The 24,090-nt window shown below is 33.0% G+C and overlaps 1 protein-coding gene across 1 annotated transcript in view; it reads right to left on the bottom strand.

Moving 5' to 3' along the window:
- Positions 1–24,090, bottom strand: part of CCDC178 (coiled-coil domain containing 178) — a gene marked incomplete at both ends in the record, with an annotated part of 249,866 nt that overhangs the window by 183,508 nt on the left and 42,268 nt on the right. Inside the window, 5 exons of the mRNA XM_081149271.1 lie at positions 3,987–4,170; positions 14,874–15,010; positions 15,188–15,253; positions 20,099–20,156; positions 23,605–23,747. Of these exons, the coding sequence (XP_081005397.1) occupies positions 3,987–4,170; positions 14,874–15,010; positions 15,188–15,253; positions 20,099–20,156; positions 23,605–23,747 (588 nt within the window). The remainder of the gene's footprint in view (positions 1–3,986; positions 4,171–14,873; positions 15,011–15,187; positions 15,254–20,098; positions 20,157–23,604; positions 23,748–24,090) is intronic.

Raw genomic sequence — 24,090 nt, 5'->3', positions numbered from 1 at the left:
AGGGCTTACACGGATATAGTAAGGGGTTTCACATCCTGTTCCATCCGGGTGTTTTCTCCTTTCTCTTGCAGAACTGCTGCCAGCTGGTGTGGGGGGAACCAAGGAAGCTTGCCCTCCAGCCAGGCTCTCTACTCAGAATCTCCATTCAAACTCCATTCAACCTCTATCCAATTTCTCTGGCATCTGGCAGGTGGCTGCTTATAGACACAGCCGCACCCTCTCCAAGAAGGCTTTGCTCTTCTTTGGAGGAGGGCAGCCTCCTCCACGGCTGTTCCTCCTCTGGGTACATTCCCTCATCCCTAAAGGCTGTGGCTGCTCCCTACATTTGCTATTCTGTATCGTTTAGAGCAGGGGTCGCCAAGCTCTCTCTTTAAATGGCTAGGTTAGTAAATAATTTCTACTTCGGGGCATAAAGTCTCTGTCACAACTACTCAGTTCTGGTTTAGGAGAAAAACTAAAGAATATCAAAAGATCACTCTGAAGAGCTTGAGAGAAGCTGAGGGAAAGGGGGCGCAGCATCTCAAACACTGGGAAGAACACACACTAAAAATTGTCCCCTTTGACCTGCTGCCTGGTTTTAGCAGCCAGAAACCAGAAGGTGGCAGCAGAGAGCCATTCTACTGGCAGAGGCTCCTAGTACAAAGGACGCTGAAGCACGCAAGTCGGAGAGATGTCCAGAAACTCGCGGTTCAAAGGAAAGGGGAGTATACAGTAGAACAGGTTAAGATCAGAAACGAGGTAGTAGCATCAGTTTGTGTTCCAGGGACTGAAGAGGCACTAAGAAAAAAGTTAGATAACATTATTATCTAAGCTCTCAGACCAAGAAGAGAGAGAGAGATTTTAAAATTCAGAGTTAAAAATCATAAAACAAAATTTGGAATTTGTGCAAAAAGCTGAGGGCTGGACTGAATTAATGGGGCAGGGCAGCTCTGGCTGTGCACTGTTAGGGCACTTTTCTGGTGGCCAGGACCCTAAGAGAAAGTCCAAGTGGCAGCCCAACCTGGTCCTAAGAATAAACACAAGGGTACTATTTTATCTTTCTTTTTTTAATGAGGTTTTACGTGTATTTTGTAAAAACACTTTAAAGTTACTAAATGTAAATTAAAATAACCTGAATCCCCAAACCCAGAGATAAGCGTTGTGCCTTTTTAGTGTATTCCTTTTTAGTTCTAGGGGTTAACATTTTTATCTTTGGTGAAGTCAGCCTATTAAGATCTTTCTCAGCCACCAGAAAAAGCATAAGTGCCATTAACTATTTTAAATTAAAAATTGAATCAATAATTTATTCTTGTGCTTATATTTAACTACTATTCTATTACTGAGAAACTTGTGTATTTGAATTTTCCCACTATATGTTAACTGAATTCATGCTTTCCATAAACACTGAGTGCCTACATTCTAAACAAATATCACATTGTCTTTTTTCTAGCATTAAAAATAACCCTTAAACATCTAAACAAATTTAAAAGACTAGAAAATCATACAATGTCTGCTGTCAGACCACAACAGAATTAAACTAGAAATCAATAACATAAAGATAACTGGAAAAATCCCCAAATATGTGAAGACTAAACAACATATTTCTAAAGAACACATGTTCAAGGAATAAATCTCAAAATTTATGTATTTATTTATTTCCACTTAGTTCTAGTACTGTTATTTTAACCTGGAACCAGAGTGGCCTGCTGTTCTACTTTTCCACCAAAACTCCAGTATGTTCAAGCAAAACACATTCCAAATTCCTGCAGCTTGCAGAGAAGCCTTCTATTGAAATGTTGAGAAGTATTTAATATCTGATAAAAGCTTTCAAGATTTTTTTTATTACAATATCACATTGTTCAAACAACTGGATGATTTTCTGTTCATTCCATCAACAACATAATTGAATACTTATTACACTATCGATTTATCTCCCATCATTATTGGCTAATTTTATCCTGGGACTAGGCTAATTTTGTCTTTCCTGAATAGGTCACTTATTGGAATTGAAGGTATTTAAAAACTGGGATAAATCATCTTTAACATCTGGAAAATGCCAGAAACTTCTAGATATCTTGATTGTTCAGAGTTGCTTCTAGTCTATGACTGCCTAAAAGTTACTGGGCATTTTACAGATGCATTAATTTGAGAGAACATAATTCAGAAATTCTTCCTGTAACGCTTCAACAGGTTATTTTTCAGAGCTAGCTTACAGGGGGTATTGCTATAATTAACATCTAAAAGACATGAATTTTAGGACTAATTTCAGGCCAGGATCAACAAATACACAAAGCTGTCTGCAAGAAAAAAAAAAATGATGCCCAGGCTCGGAAAATTATACAGGTTTTCATAATTAGTCAATGAAAAACACTAGGGTCATTACAAAGGCAGAAACCACAAACTTGAATTACTACAAACCTGAATTATCTAAGGACTACCTAGAAATTTATTTTTAATTCATTACTACTATGACAGATATACATGTGTACATCATAGAAATTTAATGTCCTATATATTTAGGTCAGAGATTAGCATAAGTGTTTGGCAATGGGAAATATTTCCGACATGGAGTAATTTATTTCTGTTGCTTATTTCTAGTTGTCTCTCAGCTACCATAGGGTAGAAGGAGGACTTGAACAATTTCTTCAATTTTTCTTGAATAAAGCCAGGGGGCACTTTGCTTTGGGTTGGCAAAACAAGTATGGTAGAATCACACCAAATTTGCCCTTAGACTACAAAGTGTATTTTATGGCAACAGAAAAATTTAGAAAAAAAAAATCAATCTAATGCAACAGCTTTCTTAGTGTCTCAGATTAGTGAAGCAATATGTCTAAAGAATTAAAGGCAGGCTGAAACAGCTATAATATCAAGGGTTTCCTATCAATTGAAAAAAATTAAAACACATTGTTTAGTGGCTAAATAAGTGGATGATGTCTTCATTGATATCCTCAATGAACATATTAATTGATGGCCATAAAGAAACACATTTTAATAAAAAATCCAAGACAGTTGTAAATAATACCTACAGTATTATTATACATGCTAAAGCATAAACACATAAGCTTTAAAATTTGTAATTTTAAAATCGAGGTTAATTTTTACTATATATAATTTTTATCATACTACTTTAGAACATATTAAGACATGACAAACCCACTGAAAAACTCATGAGAAGGGACAAAGGCATGATACACCAAGTCAGCTCAACAGCTGGACTCCATGTGGGAACGAAACTCCAGTCTCTCAGTACAGAAACATTTGCATGTCCTAAATTTAGAGAGCACAGTAAAAAGTCTTTACTGAAGATAATGTTTTTACAGGGCACGGACACTGAATACAGATTCTCTATTTTATAGATAACTGCATGATCATAAGTCTTTAGTAAGAAAATAGTCAAAGACGAAAGAAGTGTGGGTGTGATGTGTGATGGACAGAAGTAGCCTGCTGAAGTAGCCCCTGGGTGGGTAAAGTGGAGCTGACTGTGCCAGTCTCTATGCCAAATGGCAGGGAGTGGCTATTCATCAATCTCCAAATGGGGATGGATTTGAGGCCTACGAGCAGTTGTTTCTGCACATTGGTCTACTGGCTGCTTGGTGTTCTGGAATCTAATAACCTGGAGGCCTGATGGAGGGACTCCCCTTTTCTGACATTGGTAAGGGTGCAAGGGCACTTCCCAGCATTCCTCCCTCCTATCATAGCAGGAATATTTTATATTAGATATGTAGGATGCAGCTGACCAAGCACTACTATTCTGGTGATCCAAGTATTTTAAGGTCGGTAATAGCAAAAAAGTAGACACAGTGTTGACTAGCTACATTAAACCCAATGCTCTTCTATTCAGTTTGGGCCTCTGTAGAGAAGTTATTTTTCTTCTGATTTATCAGAAGCAGTAATTTTTTTAAAAAGACTATTATAGCTTAAATTATAATCTAATTATCAACATTAAATCAATAAAATCCAGGTTTATCCCCGTTTTTCACGACTAAGAGGAACACAGACATACAAACCTTGAATTTTCTTCTCACTTCTGCTATCTGTTCTTCCAATTCCTCTGTTTTATATTTGGTTAGGTGGAAAATAGCACCAATATGATAAGCTTCCTTGTATAGATTTTTAAGATACTCATCATTTTTTGCCTTCATTGTCATCAAAGATTGGATTTCAGACTCAAGCTCTGATTTTTTCCTTATACTGGAAAAATAAAAATAAAAAATATTGATATTATTCTAAGAGTATATATTGAGGCAAACACATTTAATAATAGTAAAAAGGTTGTTTCTTTTTTGTTTCTGAAAATACAAAACAACCAGATAATTAACTAAAACTTGAATACAGAAAATATTTCCCCAAATTCCATTTATTTTTCTGCTTCTGTTGGATACCCCTAATTACCAAGCTGTGCTTTATTTCAGAAGGATGATCATATCAGTAAGAAAATCCTGGGATCCCTGATGTTCAGCTTTCAGAGCATTCACTCACTTCTATATCAATTCATCCTTTATAACCCTATACAACAATACTAAGACTAATCAAATATAAGAAAAACCCAGACCATGTAAAAGAGAAAGAAAACTCAACAAAAGAAAACCAATAACGAAAATAAACCCAATAGCTAAGGGGTGAAGAGTTAATAGAGGAAAAATATAAGACATTAATATCAGTATAAGATTCTCAAAGACACAGAGAAATACTAGTTTTTAAGAAAAATTAACAATTTATATTTCCTGTCCGGATTGGGTACCATCTCTGTTCCAAATATATACCATTGACACGTAGAATATAAAAAGTAAACATATATAACACAGAATAAAAATGAAACTTGAAAGCAAAGCAGGAGTGGAGGGGAAGAGGCATGAAACTGGTTGAAGTTGTTCCACCTGAGGGGTGACCACGGCAAGGTTCACTGCATTGTAGGAGAGCTTTGCCTGAACTGCACTTGTTCGGGGAAGAATAGATTCAATTCATGGAAGCTATAGGTTTACAAAAGACAGGAGCTGGGGCACTGGGAAGAAAATACCCCAAATCAAGAACTCAACCAACGAGTAAAGAATAAATCAAAAGGGAAATTTTAAAAAATTACCTTGAAACAAATGAAAATGGAAACACAACATAACCAAACATGTAATACAGCAAAAGCACTTCTAAGAGGAAAGTTAATAATGATAAATGCCTACATTTAAAAAAAAAAATCTCAAATAAACCACCTCACTTTACATCTTGAAGAACTTGCAAATAAAAACCAAACAAGAACAACCTAAGCCCAAAGTTAGGAAAAGACAAGAAATAACATCCAGAGAAAAAACAAGTAAAAAACCCAAAACAATAGAAAACATAAACAACAGAAAGAGGTGTTATTTTTTTTTTAAAGTAACACTGACACATCTTCAGCTAGAGTAACTAAAAAAAAAAAAGGGAGCAGACTCAAATCAATAAAATCAGAAATAAAAGGGGCCACATTACCTTGATACCATAGAAATAAAAAGAAATAAAGAGGCTACTATGAATGCACCTCAATATAATAAAGGCCATATATGACAAGCCCACAGTTAACATCATACTCAATGGTGAAAAACTGAAGGCTTTTCATTTAAGATTAGGAACAAGACAAGGGTGTCCGTTCTTACCACTTCTACTCAACAAAGTACCGGAAATCTTAGCCAGCGTATTTAGTTAAGAAAAAGAAGTAAAATGTAACCAAATCAGGAGGAAATAATTAAAATTTCCTGTTTGCAGATAACATGATGTTTCATACAGGAAAACCTAAAAACTCTACCCCAAAACTGTTAGACCTAATAAGTGAATTTTGTAAAGTTGTAGGATACAAAAATCAATACACAAAAATCTGTTGCATTTCTATACATTTACTATCTGAAGAAGAAATAAAACAATCCCATTTACAGTATCAAAAATAAAAAACACTTAGGAATAAATTTAACTAAGGTGGAAAAAGATCTGTATACTGATAACTATAAGACATTAAATAAGAAAATTCAGGAAGACAGACAAATAAAAAGATATCCTACATTTATGGATTGGAATAACTAATAATTTTTAAATATGCATATTACCTAATTTGATCTATAGCTTTTAAGTGCAATCTATATTAAAATTCCAATGGCATTTTTTACAGATATAAAAAAAATCTTTACATTTGTATGGAACCATAAAAGAACGCATAGCCAAAACAATCTTGAGAAGAAGAAAAAAACTGGAGGTATCACACTTCCTTATTTCAAACTATATGACACAGCTATAGTAATCAAAACAGTATGGTATCGACATAAAAACAAACAATTAAACAAATGAAATAGAATCAAGAGCCCAGAAATAAGCCCAAGTATACATGGTCAACTAATCTTTGACAAGGGTAGCAACAACATACAATGGGGAAAGGATCTTCTCTTCAGTAAATATTGTTGGGAAAATGGATAGCCACATGCAAAAGAATAAAAGCAGGATCCTATCTTATACCATGCACAAAAATTAACTTGATATGAAATAAAGACTTATATGCAAGAACTAAAACTGTAAAACTCATAAAATAGGAAAAAAATCTCCTTGACGCTGGTCTCGACAATTATTTTTTGCATATGCCACCGAAAGCACAAAAACAAATGTAAAAATCAACAAGTTGAACTATATCAAATTAAAAAGCAAAAAAACAATCAATAAATTGAACAGGAAACCTACAACATGCAAAAAAAACCCTGCAAAACACTTACATAATAAGGGTTCATATCCAAAATATAGAAGTCAATAGGTAAAAAACCAAATAACCCAAGTAAAGAAATGGTCAAAGGACCTAAACAGACCCTTTTCCAAAGACATAAAAGTTGCCAAAAGGTACATGAAAAGGTGCTCAACATCACTAATTAGCAAGAAAATGCAAATCAAAAACACAATGAGATACCACCTCTCACCAGTTAGGATGGCTTTTATCAAAAAGACAAGAGATAGGTAGCAAATGCTGGCAAGGATGTGAAGAAAGGGGAACACTTATACACTGCTGGTGGGAATGTAAATTAGTACAGCCATCATGAAACACAGTATAGAGATTCCTCAAAAAACTAAAACTAAAACTGCCATGTAATCCAGCAATCCCACTTATGGGTATATATTTGAGGAATAAAATCAGTCTCTTGAAGAGATATCTGCATTCCCACATTCATTGCAGCATTATTTATATTAGCCAAGATATGGAAACGACCTAAGTGTATGCCAGTAGTTGAATGGATAGAGAAAATATTTCTATATCTGTATCTATATCTACACCTATATCTTTATATATATATTATTCAGTCATTAGAAAGAAGGAAATCCTGCCATTTCCAACAAGATGGATGAACCTAGAGGACATGTGCCAAGTGAAATAAGCCAGGCAGAGAAAGACAAATGCTGTATCATCTCACTTATGTGTAGACTCTAAAACAAAAAAGAATCATAGGAACAGAAAGCAGAATGCTGCTTCCCAAAGGGCTGAAGTGTAGTGAAAATGGGGGAGACAGTGTTTGTCAAAACTACAAGCTTCCAGTTATAAGATGAATGAGCTCTGAGGATCTAATGTACAGAATGGTGACTTACAGTTAATAATACAATGTTACTTACATGAAATTTGTTTAAGCATAATCACCACAAACAGAAAAAAATATAACTATGCAACAAGGTATGGTAATTATTTCACAAAGTATACATATCTCGAAACATCACATTTTATACTTTGAATATATCCAATTTTGTCAATTATACCTCAATAAACCTGAAAAAATTTTTAAAGAAAAAAATAAACAGGGGGCTGTATGTAACAAAATTATAGCTGAACAATTTCTAGCACTGAAAACCAACATGGGTCATGAAATTGAAAAGTCCTAATTAGTGCTAAACTGGATACATGATACACAGAGAAACACACACCTCTAGACATGGAATTGTGAAATTTCAGATCTCTGAAATAGGAAGAGAAATTTCTGAAGTCCCTAGAGAGAAAAAACAGATTACCTACCATAAAATGATATCCAAATGCCATCAGACATATGATCAAGCAAATCTAAATGAAAGACGGATGCTTAGAGACCTAATGAACAACATGATGACTATAGTTACTAATATTGTATTAAATACTGGAAATTTAGTAAGAGAGTAAATTTCAGGTGATCTCATTACACACAGAAAAAAGGTAACTATGTGGGGAGATGATATTTTAATTAGCTTGCCTGTAGTAATCATTTCACTATATCAAATCATGATATACAGCTTAAGTATATACAAATTTTTTTAAAAAACTAAATGAAAGAAAAATATCGCTTCAAATTAATGAGAAAAATTCACTTTAGATCTAGAGTATGATACTTTGATAAGATCCTCGTTTGAATGGGTTGAATAGAAAATGAAATACGAGCTCTGGCCAGCAGGCCTCAGTGGTTAGAGCATCAGCCAGCTCACCAGAGGGTTTCAGTTCGATTACCAGTCAAGGGCACATACCTGGGTTGTAGGCCCAAGCCCTGCACCAGGTCTCTGTCACATCCATCTCTCTTTTCTCAGAAAGAGACCTCACATTCTAAACCTTCACGGCCCAGCAGAGCAGGATCCACCCATGGTGAGATTAACTAGCATAGCTGTGTTTTATTTGAGCCACATCCAGCTGTTATGACCTTGGTTTGGTTCAATGACAGGGCTTTTTAAGTCACAGAAACAAGGTTTAGAAGGTTATTTAAATGAATGCTTATTTTGATCAAATATAGCTAGTTCTCCGTAAGAAAATAAGGAAGAACAAAAAGGTGGGGTATATGAATGTAGTAGTGATAGCAGAATGTCAAATAATTGTCGAGGTGATGGTACTAGCAGGGTAAGTAAGCAGAAAAGAGAGGTGCTGGTTATCAAAATGGGTTCTTAAAATTGACATCAGGAAGTGCCTCCATTCTTGGAAATGAGATGCAGGATAAAACTGTAAGAGAGGGTGGTTGGTGTGAGACTGAAGAACAGATTGATGGGCATATGGAGGTCTAAGAACTGAGAATCCAAATTCTTGCATGCACTGAATACAGGCCAAATCCTGATTTTGACCACCTCTGCAGAGAGGGAGAATAGAAATGGGAAGGGTGATTTATTTGTAATATTTTATTTCCTTAAAAAAATAATTAATAAAGTAGCTAACGTACTGGTGAGTCGTTAGTTTTTTTAAATTTATTTTTATTTTTGAAAGTATTACCTTTTTTCTTTTAATATCTGAAAAGTTAAAAAAACAAAATAAAAGCAAAATTACAAGCATATTCATGCAAAAGTTTGCTGTTAAACGCTGAAAAAAATCATATCCTATACTCCTCTGAAGGAAGTAACTCAGATAAATAGTTAGGTAAAGATATAGCTAAACGGGTATGAAAAACACAGCACCCTGTGGATTCATTCTAAGTATTCCAGGCTATTTAACAACTTCAATAATATTCTAATTGTTATCTCTATGAATAAATCACCATCCTTGTTAACTCTTGATAAACACATTTCATAGGAGATATGAGTATGTCTTTATTGCGTTCAATAGCTTTTTTTGCTCATTTCCCTCAATTATCAACCTCATCTTTGGATCGTTGCAGTTACAATGGCATTGTCTTGCTTGAGGTACAGTAGAGCATTGGAAGCAGATATTCAGGATATTTTACACAGCTTGACTGTAAGATAATGGCTATACAGAAATTTATATCACACAGTTAACTTCAAGCAAACTAAATCCAAATTAATCTATTTCAAATCTTAAACAAGTTCATTTTCCTTGTCTTAGCTTACTGAAGCCTGCCTATCATGTGAGTAAAGCAACCAAGTGAAACTGTTTGCTCAGGTCAAATGTCCCAAATTTAAAAGAGTCTTATTTCTGATGGATGCTAGCTTATTTGAAAGACAAAATTAGCAAATTATACACTGCTACTACAGGGTAAACAATTGTATAGCATCATCACCACCCAAAGGTCTTGAAAGTATTTATATGCACAGAGTACCGAACTAAGTTGGTTAACAAATATGTCGTTTATCTTTTAATGTTTTCATTTAAAAAATAAACTATATATGAACAATAAACCACATACTGAATTAATTATGTAATTTATTCAAATAGTGTAACAGTTTGGAATGGAATCAAATGGTGAGACGGAATTTAGTGGAATCTAAGTATAAATAACAGCCCGAAAGTTTCCGGGGGTATTCATTAGATATATGAATATCAGTGACTTGTTTTAAAATTTTTCTTCTTATCATTTTTAAACTTAATTTAAAAAAGAACTTGGGAATAAGGGGGAGGTGAGTCAGGTAACTGGTAAACAAACAAAGGAAAAAGGGCAAGGTAAGAAGACCAAGAGCTCTTTTGAGAAAAGCTATAGCTATAGTCAAAGTTAAGGATGGAGAATTGAATAAAACAATGGGCTTTTGACATTTTTTAAAGTAAAGGTCATGACCAATTTACCTTAACATGTCAGAAATAGTAGCTGAGTCCTGACTGGTGTGGCTCAGTTAGTTGGAGCAACCTCCCATACACTGAAAGGTCATGTGTTTGATTCCTGGTCAGGGCACGTACCTAGGTTGTGGGTTCATTTCCCAGCTTGGGCACATACGGGAAGCAACCAATTGATGTTTCCCTCTCACACTGATGTTTCTCTCTCTCTCTCCCTCTCTCCCTCCCTTCCTATAAGATCAACAAACATAATAAAACATAATAAAAATTCATTTTGCATAATGAGTTTTATTATAATTTTTTTTAAATATAAGTTCTCAAGATTATTTTTTCTTTAACATTGTTTGGAATATTTTTGCTTCTTTGATTTTCCATATACATTTTAGAAATAGCTTTTCAGTTTACACACACACACACATGCATATGAACACAAAATATGCTAAAAATCTGTGTGAGATTTCATGAACATCTTCACAGTATTGAGTGTTTCGATCCATTAATAAGATATGTCCTCTCTCATTGACTTGCATTTTCTTTAATTTGTCTCAATAATATTTTGTAGTCTGCTGTATAGACTGACTAGATTTAGTCCTTGGATTTCATGTTTTAAAATTGTATTGTAAGAGTATCTGTTAAATTTTTATTTCTGATTGCTGTTAGTTTCTAGTGATGTTTCAGTTATCTAGCTATCTATACTTTGGCCCATACTGCAGAGTTTAATAATTGTATAATCTTTTTCACATTTAAATATATCATAGAGCTGTTTATCACCGTGGACAATCATTTTAAAATTATTTGGTGAGTTTCACTGGATAATTATTTTAAGTTACAAAATAAAATTGCATTAGGAGTTTAGTTATAATCACAATAAAAATTATAATTTATTTGATTAAAACTTGACTTTTTCTCATTATTGGGTCATACTCAAGAGTTTGATATGCCCCTATATTTACTCATTTTAAAAATATATTTCTCCAAGACTTACTATAAAGCTATAGCAATCAAGACAATGAGATATTGCTGAAAGGATAAACAGACAGAACAATGCAAAGGAATAGAGACCCCAGAAAAAGATCCACGGAAATATAATCAAATGATATTTGACTAAGAGGCAAACAGCAATACAGTGGAGCAAAGATCATCTTTTCAACAAATGGTGCTGGAAACGACTGGATATCCATATGCAAAAAAAGTGTAGCTAGATGCAGACCTTACACCTTTTATAAAAATAACTCAAAATGGATCATAGACCTAAACGTAAAATGCAAAATAAAACACAAAACTGTAAAACTCCTAGAGTATAACATAGGAGAAAACCTAGATGACCTTGGGAATGGTAATGACTTCTTAGACAGTACTAAAGGCACAATCTATGAAAGAAATAATTGACGAGGACTTCATTAAAAGTAAAAACTTCTGCTCTGTGAAAGCCAATGTCAAGATAATGAAAAGACAAGCCACACTGGGAAAAATATTTGCAAAAGACATATCTGATAAAGAGCTGTTATCTAAAATGCACAAAGAACTTGAAAACTCAACAGTAAGAAAACAACCAACCTGATTAAAAAATGATCGAAGACTTTAACAGACACCTCACCAAAGAAGATACACAACAGCAAATATGCACATGAAGAGATGCTCCACATCATATGTCATTAGGGAAAGGTAAATTAAAACAACAAAATATCATGACATGCCTATTACAATGACCAAAATCCTGAACATACACAACACCAACCACTGACAAAAATGTGGATCAACAGGTTGCTCTCATTCACTGCTGGTGAGAATGCAAAACGGTACAGCCACTTGGGAATAGAGTTTGGTGATTTCCTACCCTCACCCCCACTGAGCAGAGCAAAAAAGAAAAAAGAGAGAGAGAAAAAACTCATGGACAAAGACAACAGTGTGGTGACTGCTGAGGAGGTGGGGAGAAGAGGCATGGGGGGGTGGAAGAGAGTGTCAGGGAGACACACGGTGATGGATGAAGGCCTGACTTAGGGTAGTGAACAAACAATACAATGTACAGATAATGTGTTGTAGAATTGTGCACCTGAAACCTATATAATTTTGTTAACCGGTGTCGCCCTTATAAATTCAATAAAACGGGGAAAAACCCCAAAAATATACAAACTATTTGCAATATATGAACTGCTGATTATGTCATCAAATATTGGCCCTGTCCTTTATTTTATCTTCTCTTCCTTCAGAACATCCCTTACATATGTGGTATACCTGACTCTTGCCTACACATCTCTTAATCTCTCTTATTTTACTTATTTTAATTCTCTGTTCATCAGTATGTAATCTGCTGTTAAAATCATTTAATTTTTAATTTCAAGGAAAAATTAAGTGATCAAGTGACATCTTAAGGTGTTATCTGGACAAGCACAATACATACAATGGAAATCTTTCCCTAGAACCAGGACTACCTTTCCACTGCGTACAGCATGTGACAAATTGTATCAGTGCTCCTAATTATTCACTTTCTTTTTAAGGGGATTAGAATTCCCACCCTGTTAACATCAGCCATGGCCATATGACCTGCTTCATTCAACGAAGTGTGAGTAGGAGTAATGCTATCATCTTCCTATGGAAACTGTAAGGGCCATCGAGTGGTCTTACCAATGCAATGCACATGAGCTATCAGAGCAACATGCCCTAGGAGGATCCGATCCTTTACTGGCAATCTGAGGAGCAGAAATGGCATGAAGCACAAACACAGCAAACACAGTTAGGTTGCAATGCAAGTGAGAAATAAACTCGTATATTTGCATATCACTAAGATTTGGAGGTTGCTCATTACTGCAGGATAATCTAATAAATGCTCTCTCACATCCTCTTGCTTTCCTCCAGAGATCCTTCTCCTTAGCTTAGCCACTCTTCAAATATACAGGGGTAGGCAAAAGTGGGTTTACAGCTGCGAGCGCACAAAACACAGAGTCTATCCTTGTGTTATTATTTATTTATTACTGTCTTTTTCTATTAGAACTGTAAACATATATTTGCCCACCCCTGCCTTTTTCTCCTCTGGTTCTCTTTTTTAATAAAATAAAATGTAGCAATATTAACAACTATTATTTCTGTTTACTCTTCAGAAAACAATGTTCCTTTTGCTTTCTTTAAAAACATATGTTTAACATACAGATAAATTTTACAATTGGTTTCATTCTATCATTTCCAAAAATAAAATAACCACTAAGAAATTTTAACAACCTTCCTACACAATCATCAAGTATCATCATTACTTCTCTCTGCTTTCCTCCTTCCTTCCCTTCAATAATTAATTATAGAGAGAATAGTATGTGTCAGTCACGATGTTTGATGATGAGGAGTCAATGTTGAAGAAAGTGTAGTCATAACCTACGTTTGCCCTCATGGATCTTCCTTTTTTTTTGAGGGAGACGCCCATCAGACAAATATTCACACACAAAAACCTGCATATATAACAAGAGATATGAACAAGAAAAGAATGTGTACCATATACATACAGAATTGAGGAATTGGATTTAACTGAATAGTCGGTGAACGCTTCCCAGAACTGACTCCTAAGCCGTCATCTTAAGGATAAATAGTAATGAGTTAGGCATAAGGAAAAGGAAAATCATTATAGGAAATAGAAATAGCATAAAAATGCCATATGGGCTGGAAAGCAAATATGGCAAGTAGAAGAAATTCAAGTAAAAGCCAGTGTATTTGAATCAAATAAATAAGGGTCAACCCAGGCATGATATGAGACTGCAGAGGCAGATACGCCTGCTACTCAGAGACCACACGTGGTATATTAAGGAGGAGCTAGTATCCCTTTTCCTCAGCTAAAATTAATGCAGGTATGAAGGAGAAAACGATCATACTTATAATTAAAAATAAAGAAAAAAGAACATACCTCCCACAATGCAGATAACAGATTAGAAAGGAAGCATAGAGATTATATGTAAACCAGTTTTGAAAGTCACTGTAAATTCATGTAGTACACAATGACAGCTTGCACCTGGGTGCTGGTGGTGTAGTGAAAAGCAAATAGATTTTAAAAAAATACAGGTTAAATATGAGCACTGCAATAGAAAGAGGATTCCAAAAACTAGTAAACTCGTAGGTTTCTGAGCTAAGAAAAGTAATTTAGTAGTTACAAGGAAGAATTTAGGGTTGGCTGAAGGAGATCATGAACTTCATTAGGCATAATTTAATTTTGAAGTAACTTTGAGTACAAGAGGATACATCAAAAGGAGGTGATATGACTGAGTGTAAAACTCCTTATAAGATCATTTTTTCACTATTTTGATTTCTCTAAAGGAATTCAGAGTGATTCAAGAGCAATATTTGAAACATAAACAAAATTTAACATCATGATAAACACAAGCACTACTATACAACTTCAGGAACACAAAATGAAGAGGTTTATCATATTTAACACATTAGGTATGCTATAAAAGAATAAAAGTTATGTTTGCAGAATTACCTTTCATTGATTGCACCTGCTATGGTTTCAATATCCATCTCAATTTTTCTATTTTCTTCCATCGATTGATTATATACCATTAAAAGATCTGTAAAATCTCTTGTGACATTAGAAAGCTCAATCTCCCATGATTTTTTCTGTAAGAAAAGAATAAAAGAATCATATATATATATTTATGTATCTCAAAAGTAAATAATATATAAAATAATAAAATTAGTTGCATAAGTTAATATTTGGGAACAGAGAATGAAAATCTAGTGGGAACTAGAGAAAGGTCAACTTACAGTAGAATTAAAATTATTAAATATTTCCAAATATTCATTTTCATAACATTTTTTCTTCCAGGATAGTTGATCATAAACTCTTTTCAATTCATCTAGCTAAGAAAAAATATACACAAAAATAAATGAATGTGGAGACCTACATTACCTTGTAAAATAAGAAATAGATTCTATTTCATTTTATGCAGCCACCATAAGTTAATAAATATTGACTAAAATAGCATAAAATAATACCATGTTTTTGTTTATGAAATTAATATAAGATTCAGAATAAAATATAGCAAATCAAGTCTTATAGGGCTCAAATGAATAACTGATCATGATAAAGCAGAATGTATTTAGTTAAGTTGTAAGAATAAAGATTAATAAATTTAAGCCACAATTCATCACATCAACAAATTAAAGGAGGAAATAACATGAATATAACCAGCACTTCACCAAATAGCCATCTGATACATTCACTACCTTGTTTCCATATTTTTTAAACTAGAACAAGGAAAAACTACCCAAATATAAGGAACCGAGAGCAAATATCAAAATAAATCATAAAATGCTAAATGCATGCCCCCTGAACCCAAGAATGGGAATGGATTCTCTTTTATCAACATTATTATTAATCATGTTTTGTGAAAGTTCAACTACGGGCAATTGGATAATGAAACAAAATGTTACTATTATAATATTGAACATGAAGAGGTAACATGTCTTCAAATTTAGATTGTATGATTGAATTTCTAGGAAGACAGAGATCCTATCGAAAGCTACAGTAAATGATTTTGGTAAAATAGGAGATGTATAAATATATGAAAAATAATAGCTCTTATCTAGAAGAGGAATAATCTATTAAAAACATAGTGACAATACTTACTAAAAATTTTGTCAAAAAATATAAAATATTTTGGAATAAATCCAATACAAAAGGAAGGACTTATGGAAAGCAAACACAACTTCCTATTTAAAAGTTGAAATCAAGACCCACATAAAAAGTATGATATGTCCTGCAAAGATTTAATAAAAATACAATGTCAGTTATCCCAAAATTAATGTAAAACATAATAGAAGTATTCTCTTTCAAACTGCATGAAACAAAATGAATATGGATGACTAGCCAAGAGGTATGTGAAAAATAAGAATAATGCTGGAAATCTGCTGCCAGATATTAAAAACATCGTATAATACCATTAGAATAAAGCACTATTTATTTTTGGTACTGTGATAAAGATCAGAGGGAAAAAACTACAGCCCAGAAATAGGCCTGCATTAATATTTTTTAAAGTGGTATTTAAATCCAGTGAGAGAGAAATCATTTACTTTAAATAATGGGTCTGGGATGATGTATAATACCTATTTAAAATAACAAAGTGGTCTCTCTAGTTCACATGTAACTCACATTATAACAAAAATAAATTTCAGATACACAAAATCTAAATGCAAACACAAAACAATGCAAAACATTAAAATAATCAATATGAGTGTGTTTGTAAAATCTTGGGCTAAAAGAGAATGTCACCTTGTCAAGTAAACCAAAAAGATCTGTTGACATGTTTTACAATAAACAAGACTAAAGGAAAAAATAAGACTGTTGAAAAATGTGGGGGGAAAAAAAGCCCAACATTCCAAGATATAATTATGAGCATCGATGAAAATGGCAGGGTAAGAACATCTGAAAATTCTCCCCCATAAAGGTAATGAGAAAATTGGCCCCAAAAATGTCAAAATTAACTTTCTCAGAACTATGGAGATTAACTAAAGGCTTTTAGCAATCTGAGGTGCACTTATTCAAGAAAAACAGCCTAGCCCTAGACAGTCTGACTCAGTGGTTAGAGTGTCGGCCCGAGGACTGAAGGGTCCCAGGTTCAATTCCCACCAAGGGCTGGATCCCTGGCCCCCACTCAGGATGTGTAGGGGAGGGAACCAAGTGATGTCTCTCTCACATCAATGTTTCTCTCTCTCTCTCTGTCTCTCTCCCTCCCACTCTGAAAAGCAATGGAAAAAATATATCCTTGGGTGGGGATTAAAAAACAAAAAAAGAAAAACAGCCTAATCTCAGTAAGAAGTGTGAGCTTTGTGTTGTTCTAATTCCTCCCTCCTTTGGCCCTTGGTGGCCTTGACGAGTCACGTACCACATTTGAGGAGCACACCAGCATTCAGACAGCCACCGGAGGCAGCAGAACAGAACCGGAGTGCTTTCAAAGCTTCATTCTAGGAGATTTATCATTATTTGACCTGTCTGGTGGTTTTTTTGAAGACTCCCAAGGATGTCTGTATCTGACTTAATATAAAGCTCACCAAGTACAAAAAAGTCTCTCCAAAAAAGTTTTTCTCAAGGCATGATTATCACACGCACACACACAAACGCACACTCACACACACACACACACAAATAGACTTCAACAACACTAAACAACGAGATCTAACAGAAATCTACATAATACTCCATCCAATAAGAGCAGAATAATATTTTCCCCAAGTACACACAGAACATTCTTTAGGAAAGAACTTATTTTAGACTATAAAACAAGTCATATTAAGTTTTAAAAGGCTAAAATCATGCAAAGTATATTCTCTATCCTCACAGGAGTCAGAAATCAATGACAGAAACCCACTATCATACTAAGATATTTTAAATACAGCTCTTATAGCAATTGACATATCAGTCAGAACATAAATCAGAAATATAAGAGATTTAAATAATACAATTATCACAATTCACAAAATGAACTTATTTAGAATTGCATACCACTATCACAGAAAACATTTTCCCAAATAAACTATTCATGCAAATTACCCTTATAGTAGGACACAAATTACGCCTTAACAAATTATAAATAATATATACCATATAGATTACCTTTATGAACAAATAATAATTACATTAAAATCAATTTAAAGATAACTTTAAAGTTCAGTGGAAATGCAAGTGTTAATTTGTCTAAGACAGATCACAGGCTGACTCTGCAGAGAGTTTTCCTTCTACAAAGTTCCAAGGAAACTGGTTAAGGCCCCATTTAGAAAAACTACCCAAATAAATGGAGAGATAGATCATGTTTAGGGATGTTCATTGTAAAGATGTAATTTCTCCATCAAATAATCCATAAATAATGTGATTCCACTCATAACTCCAATACAATTTTTGAAGGAAATAAACAAAATTAACACTGAAATTTATATGGAAAGGCAAAGGTCAAGAATAGCCTAAATCTCATTAAAAAAATATAAGACTGGGGGAGTCACCATAATAGATCATCAAAATTCATTATAGACATTATAGACATGAAGTATTAAAATAAAGTTGGCTAGGTAGAATAAATGAATAAAAAGAGAATGGGAAAAGGGAACCACATAAATACGGAAGCCTCATATGTGACAGGGATGGCACTGAATATTAACATATAATATTCAGATGATGTATTATAGATTTGTATAACTGAAACCTATATAATTTTATTAACCAATGTGACCCCAATAAATTCAATTTTAAAAAAGGAAAAAAAACAGATAAGAACTGCCCTTCACAGCATATCCATAAATGAACTTCATATTGATTATGTTCACATCTGACAAGAAAAATATGCATTCCTAAAATTCTAGAGATAGTTAATTACTTTCAAACTTGTAAATAAAAGATAGAATGACAAAAAACTCAATTTTGATTATTTTAAACATAGTTTCATCTAAGAGCTCTCTGTAAATATGAAAAGCAAAATTTCAAATCATTTGCAAAAAAATACCACAGATTAAGTTTTTGATTTTGAGGTGGAAAAAATTTCTTATGCAAGTTCAGGAAAGCACAAAGTTCCAAGAAAATTATTTATAACTTTTGATAAGTTAAAATTGAAATTTCATTCACCAGGAGTTATAAAGAAATGAAAAAAGACTGGTTAAAAATATTTTAACATATGTAACTTTAACATAATAGTTTAAAGTTACATTTTGAAATATGTAACTTTAAACTATTTAATATCCATAATATATAACCAATTCTTACAAATCAATAAAAAATAAGCAATAACTCAACATACAGGGGAAAAATCATGAACAGGTTTTACACAGAAAAGGAAGTACAAATGACTTTCCAAGACCCATTAAAATATGCTCAGCTCATTAATAATTATAGATTAATTTTTTTAAATGAGATACAATTAAAGAGAGATAATACAAAGTGGCAAAAAAGATACGTAGTTTTAACTCTAGGTAGGATTGCAAATCAGGACCAGAATGCGTATATTACTGCCTTTTTATGATACTATTATTTCTTTTTACCATTTTATAATTTCCTTTTAGCATTATTTCCTTTTACTATAGTGAATGAGATGTGATAGAAGAGGAAGACAGGAAAGATGAGTCACGAGGGAAGGTCAGGGTAATACCAAGCATGACAGAAATCAACCCACCATCCCATGTTTAAAGATGAAGGGAACCGCCAGCGTGGGGGAAGCAGGCAGTCTTTCAAAACACAGAATGATCCTGGGCTGAACATCACTAAGGAAACAAGGACCTCAGTTCTAAAACCACAGGGACTGTATCTTGCCAAAACTGAAGGAGTCTGAAAACAGATTAATCCTGAAGCCTCCAGAAAGAAATGCAGGGCTGCTGACACCTTGATTTCAGTCTTGGAAGCCCTAGAGGAGAGGAACCAGCTAAGCCATGACCCAGAGAAACCTCTCGATAATAAATGGGTGCTGTTTTAAGCTGCTAAAATTCTGGTAATTTGTTATGCAGCTATAGAAAACCAATATACACAGAAAATTGGCCAACTGGTATTTAATTTTTGACAGATAATAAGTTTTAATAGCTGTAGTTCAAAACTAAAATCAGTATATTTTATTTTTAAACATGAAAACTCACCGATTTTGTTAAAGAAAATAATTCATCTGTTGTTGTCTGTGTTTCCTTCAATGCTGCAGTCTCGGCCACTTCAGTCTCGGTAATACTAATGTTAACGTTTTGAATTAATGTAGTGTAGTGCTGGTATAGAGTGGTAAATTGATCTGCCTGTTTCCTACGAGAAAAAAGCAACAACATAGTTGATTTTATCTATTTTGAAAGGAAAATTATATTAAAATTAGGGATATTTAAATTAGCTTCTGACTTAATGTAAATCAATGTAATTCATGTATTCTAGAAAGTTCTCCCATCCCAAAGCAACTCCTGAAAAGTACCACTTAGATATCAAAAGTAAACAGTGAGAAAAATATTCACCAGTAGTATTTATGTTTCCAATATAAAGGAATTGAGAGAAATAGATGATGCAGTGTAGAACTGTATACCTGAAATTTATATAATTTTATTAACCAATGTCACCCCAATAAACTCTATAAAAAATAAAATAAATAATTTGTAAATTATTTTAAAGAAATAACTTTTTTATTTGATTTCAGGTGAAAGAACTTTGATCCGGAGGTTGGACAGTACAGGGATGGAAAATCAAGAAGAAAAAGAGAAAAGAAAAAAAAAATGACTCTGGGGGTGCAGGGTAGAGGTGTGAAAGGGCGTAGGGAGGATAAATGATGATGGGAAAAAATTAAAATAAAATAAATAAAAAGTTTAAAGGAAAAAAAAGAGCAGAAGATATAAAAGTGAAAAGACCACACAGTCTTAGAGGTAAAAGGGAGGAAACTTGCCCTTTAAGATAACAAGAGGCTTATTTTAAAGAGGCAATTGCCAAGGAGTTCTTTGTTCCTATGTGACCTTCCACAACAAAGACCAGGTCCAATCTGTGAACCACATGATGGATACTTTAACTTATCTGGTAGGTAGAAAACACACTCCAAATATAAAATCTCCTTAGACAATGTTGCTATAATTTAATATACGGAAAAGGTATAGTGAGAAAGTGACAAAGTTAGCATTTTCATAAAATATCAGTAAGTAATGCAGATAACCCCAATGCTTTTTAGAATTATAAATAAACTGCAAGATTTATTTGAAACCCATACAAGAGGTCAAACAGTAAATCACTTACGGTAATAAAATCGTACAAACCAATATGGAACAGAAAAAAAAATAGACAAGTGAGCAAAGAAGATAAACAAGAGTTTATGCCAGTGGCCAATAGGTATGTGGTATGTTACTGCATTCGCCCTGATTTTAGGAGTAGAATCAAATGAAACTGAAAGATACAACCTCATTACAGAAATGAAAATTAAAACAACAAATGCACAGGCTAGAATAGTACTCTTGTGTGGAGAGTAAAGGTGTCCCTACTAGAACTCTAGAAGCCAGGTAGGTATGAAAGTTGGGGAGCTTCAGTGTTCAAAATATATACATTTGGTTAAATTTCCTTCTTTTAAAATTAAATTTTCTTCTCTCAATGGTATTTATTTCCCCCAGTCCAGATAATAAACTATAGACTTTGAGTAAGTAGGTAATTGCACAGGGTCACGAAATGCAGGAGGCTAAATATTGTTTTAATTGTCTCATCACTATTTCCTGAAGAAGTTGGTGTCACCAGTTCCTCAGCCTTTCTAGGACTTTCCGTGTAAAAGTATGCGCTACCAGGTTTTCCCCCACTGGTAGTTTAGATTTAATCATTCTCATATCTGCTCAAACAATAAATTTAGAAGACTAAAATAGGAGGAAATACTCTACCTCTTGTTAAGGGTTTCTATAAAGTACAATCAAGACACCAAAGAATGTACAGGGTGAGGGAAAAGTGGGTTTACAGTTGTTTGTATAGAAAATAATACAACAATTAATAAACAGTAATACGAGAATAAGCTGTGTTTCAATTCATATGGAATTCAAGAACAGACAAAGCTAACTATGGTGGTAGAAATAAAAATGGAAATTACCTCTTTGCAGGGGTGGTGCTATGGACTGGGAAACAGAACAAGAAAAGCTTCTAGTATGTTGTAAAGTTCCTTCATCTTAACTTGGGCCATAGTTACATGAGTGTATATATATTTTAAAAACCATCAATCGGTACACTTGACAACACACATAATCATGTTTCTGTATATGTGCTAATTCTCAACATATTAAAAAATAGTAACAATTAAACATATCTTTCAAATGTTATTTAATAAATCATTTATGACTCCTCTAATGTTTATTTTAGAACTTTTGGAAAATATATTTAAATTAGAAGAAAATCAACAAAGAAAAAAGTTATGTGACAATAAATAACGAATATAGGAATTTATAAAATGTGTCTTTGTATTTATTTAAATATTAGTTATAGAAACCACCAACTAATTTTTATATTCAAAACCGAGAAGGAAAAAGTTTTGAAATGTTACAAGATGGAGACTGTTGTATGGGCTAAAATCTGTTTCGTGCCCGATAGAATGAAATGCTGAATATGTGTATATACAGAAATAGAAATGTATATATACAGAAATAGAGAGATAAATGATTAAAATAAAAATAGAGATAAAAAAACAATTGATAGATTCAAGATATGCAAAATAAAAAAGACTATGAAAAACCATGGGCATTATGGTCTCAGTTCTTCACCTGTTCCTGTATCCATTGCCTTTGCAATGTAACTTAATTGTTTAAAACAACAATATTATCATGGGTTAAAAAATAATATTCTGCAACAACAAATATTTAATTTAAGAGCAATGTGATAACTACGGTAACATTTTCCTTAAATTCCTTTCTTATCCAGTAGGTTAACAGTATCTAGAAGAGTCTGACAAGGTACATTTGCATGTGGTAATTAATAGTATTTCCTACTAAGAGAACAGAAACACAAACATAATCACCAAGCTAGAAGAAAATAATAATGATAACTAATGTGAAAGAAGACAATAAAAAAAGAAAAGAAAGAAAAGGGGCAAATATAATAGTTTATGATATGGTTTAAATCCAAATTTATTAGTACTTTGTGAATGTACTTTAAAAAATGCTTTAAAATAATTTAAAAAATCTGCTGACATGATGTTCACGAGAGATATATAAAACATGAAGACTCAAAAATATTGAAATTTAAAGAACTAAAAATATTTCCCAAATATCAAAAGAAAGCTAGTAACAGCTATATTAATAATATCTTTACTGAATTTAAGGCAAAAAGTATTCCAAGAGTCAAAGGTCAGTTCATAATGGAAATTAAAATAGATTCTGTGTTTATAATTAACATAAGGCCATATGATTTGTTTTTAATAATATCCCATGCTGAAAAAACTTTTTTTAAGTAATCACTTTTGCACATAGATAGCAGGGATATATATATTGCTCTATCATATCCATAGATAATTTGGCAAGATGTATGAAGAGCTTTTAAATGATACCTAAAAAGAGTGCTTTAGGAATTTATACACACCCAGATTTATATATGTAAAGATACATATTTTAATTGATACATAAATTTGATAATACGGGTAATTTAGATTCCTTCCTTTCTCTTTACATAAATTTTTATACAGGGATATAAATTACATTTGAATTAATATTTTACATCTAAATTTATGATATAAGTAGGATTTGTGAAAAATTCTTACTTGTAGGCTTCTATGCTTTTTTCATCGTTTTGAATATCTTTTTCCATTTCTTCTCTCATTTGTACAGCTTTCAATTTCACTTTTCCATATTTTTCTATAGTGTCTTTAAGTTCTTCATGAACTCGTCTGTATACTTCCAATACCTAGAAATAAAAAATATTTTGCTAATATATGCACTTAATGACTAATTAAAAGAATCAGGCAAGAGATCAAAATAGGACTTAAACTTAGAGTAGTTTTTATTTAAATAAAAAGTTCTTTATATCAATTTTCTTCCCATATTTATTTAGTCTATTGTTTAGCACAGTAGTGTTTTCAGATTCCTTTACCCTGAAAGGCATCAATACTAGGGCTGTACAAAAGTTACTTAACATGACCTAAATAAAATCATTATCTTTCCTCTCACAAAAAACTGCTACTTTTTACTGTTTTTACTGTTCAAACACTTTATTGTAGAAAACTCAGAAAACACAGATAAAAAATAAA

The sequence above is a fragment of the Miniopterus schreibersii genome (assembly GCF_964146895.1).
Source record: "Miniopterus schreibersii genome assembly, chromosome: 10".
In the NCBI taxonomy this organism is placed as follows: Eukaryota; Metazoa; Chordata; class Mammalia; order Chiroptera; family Miniopteridae; genus Miniopterus; species Miniopterus schreibersii.
The sequence above is the reverse complement of the archived record's forward strand: the minus strand, read 5'-3'. Positions and strand labels throughout refer to the sequence as shown.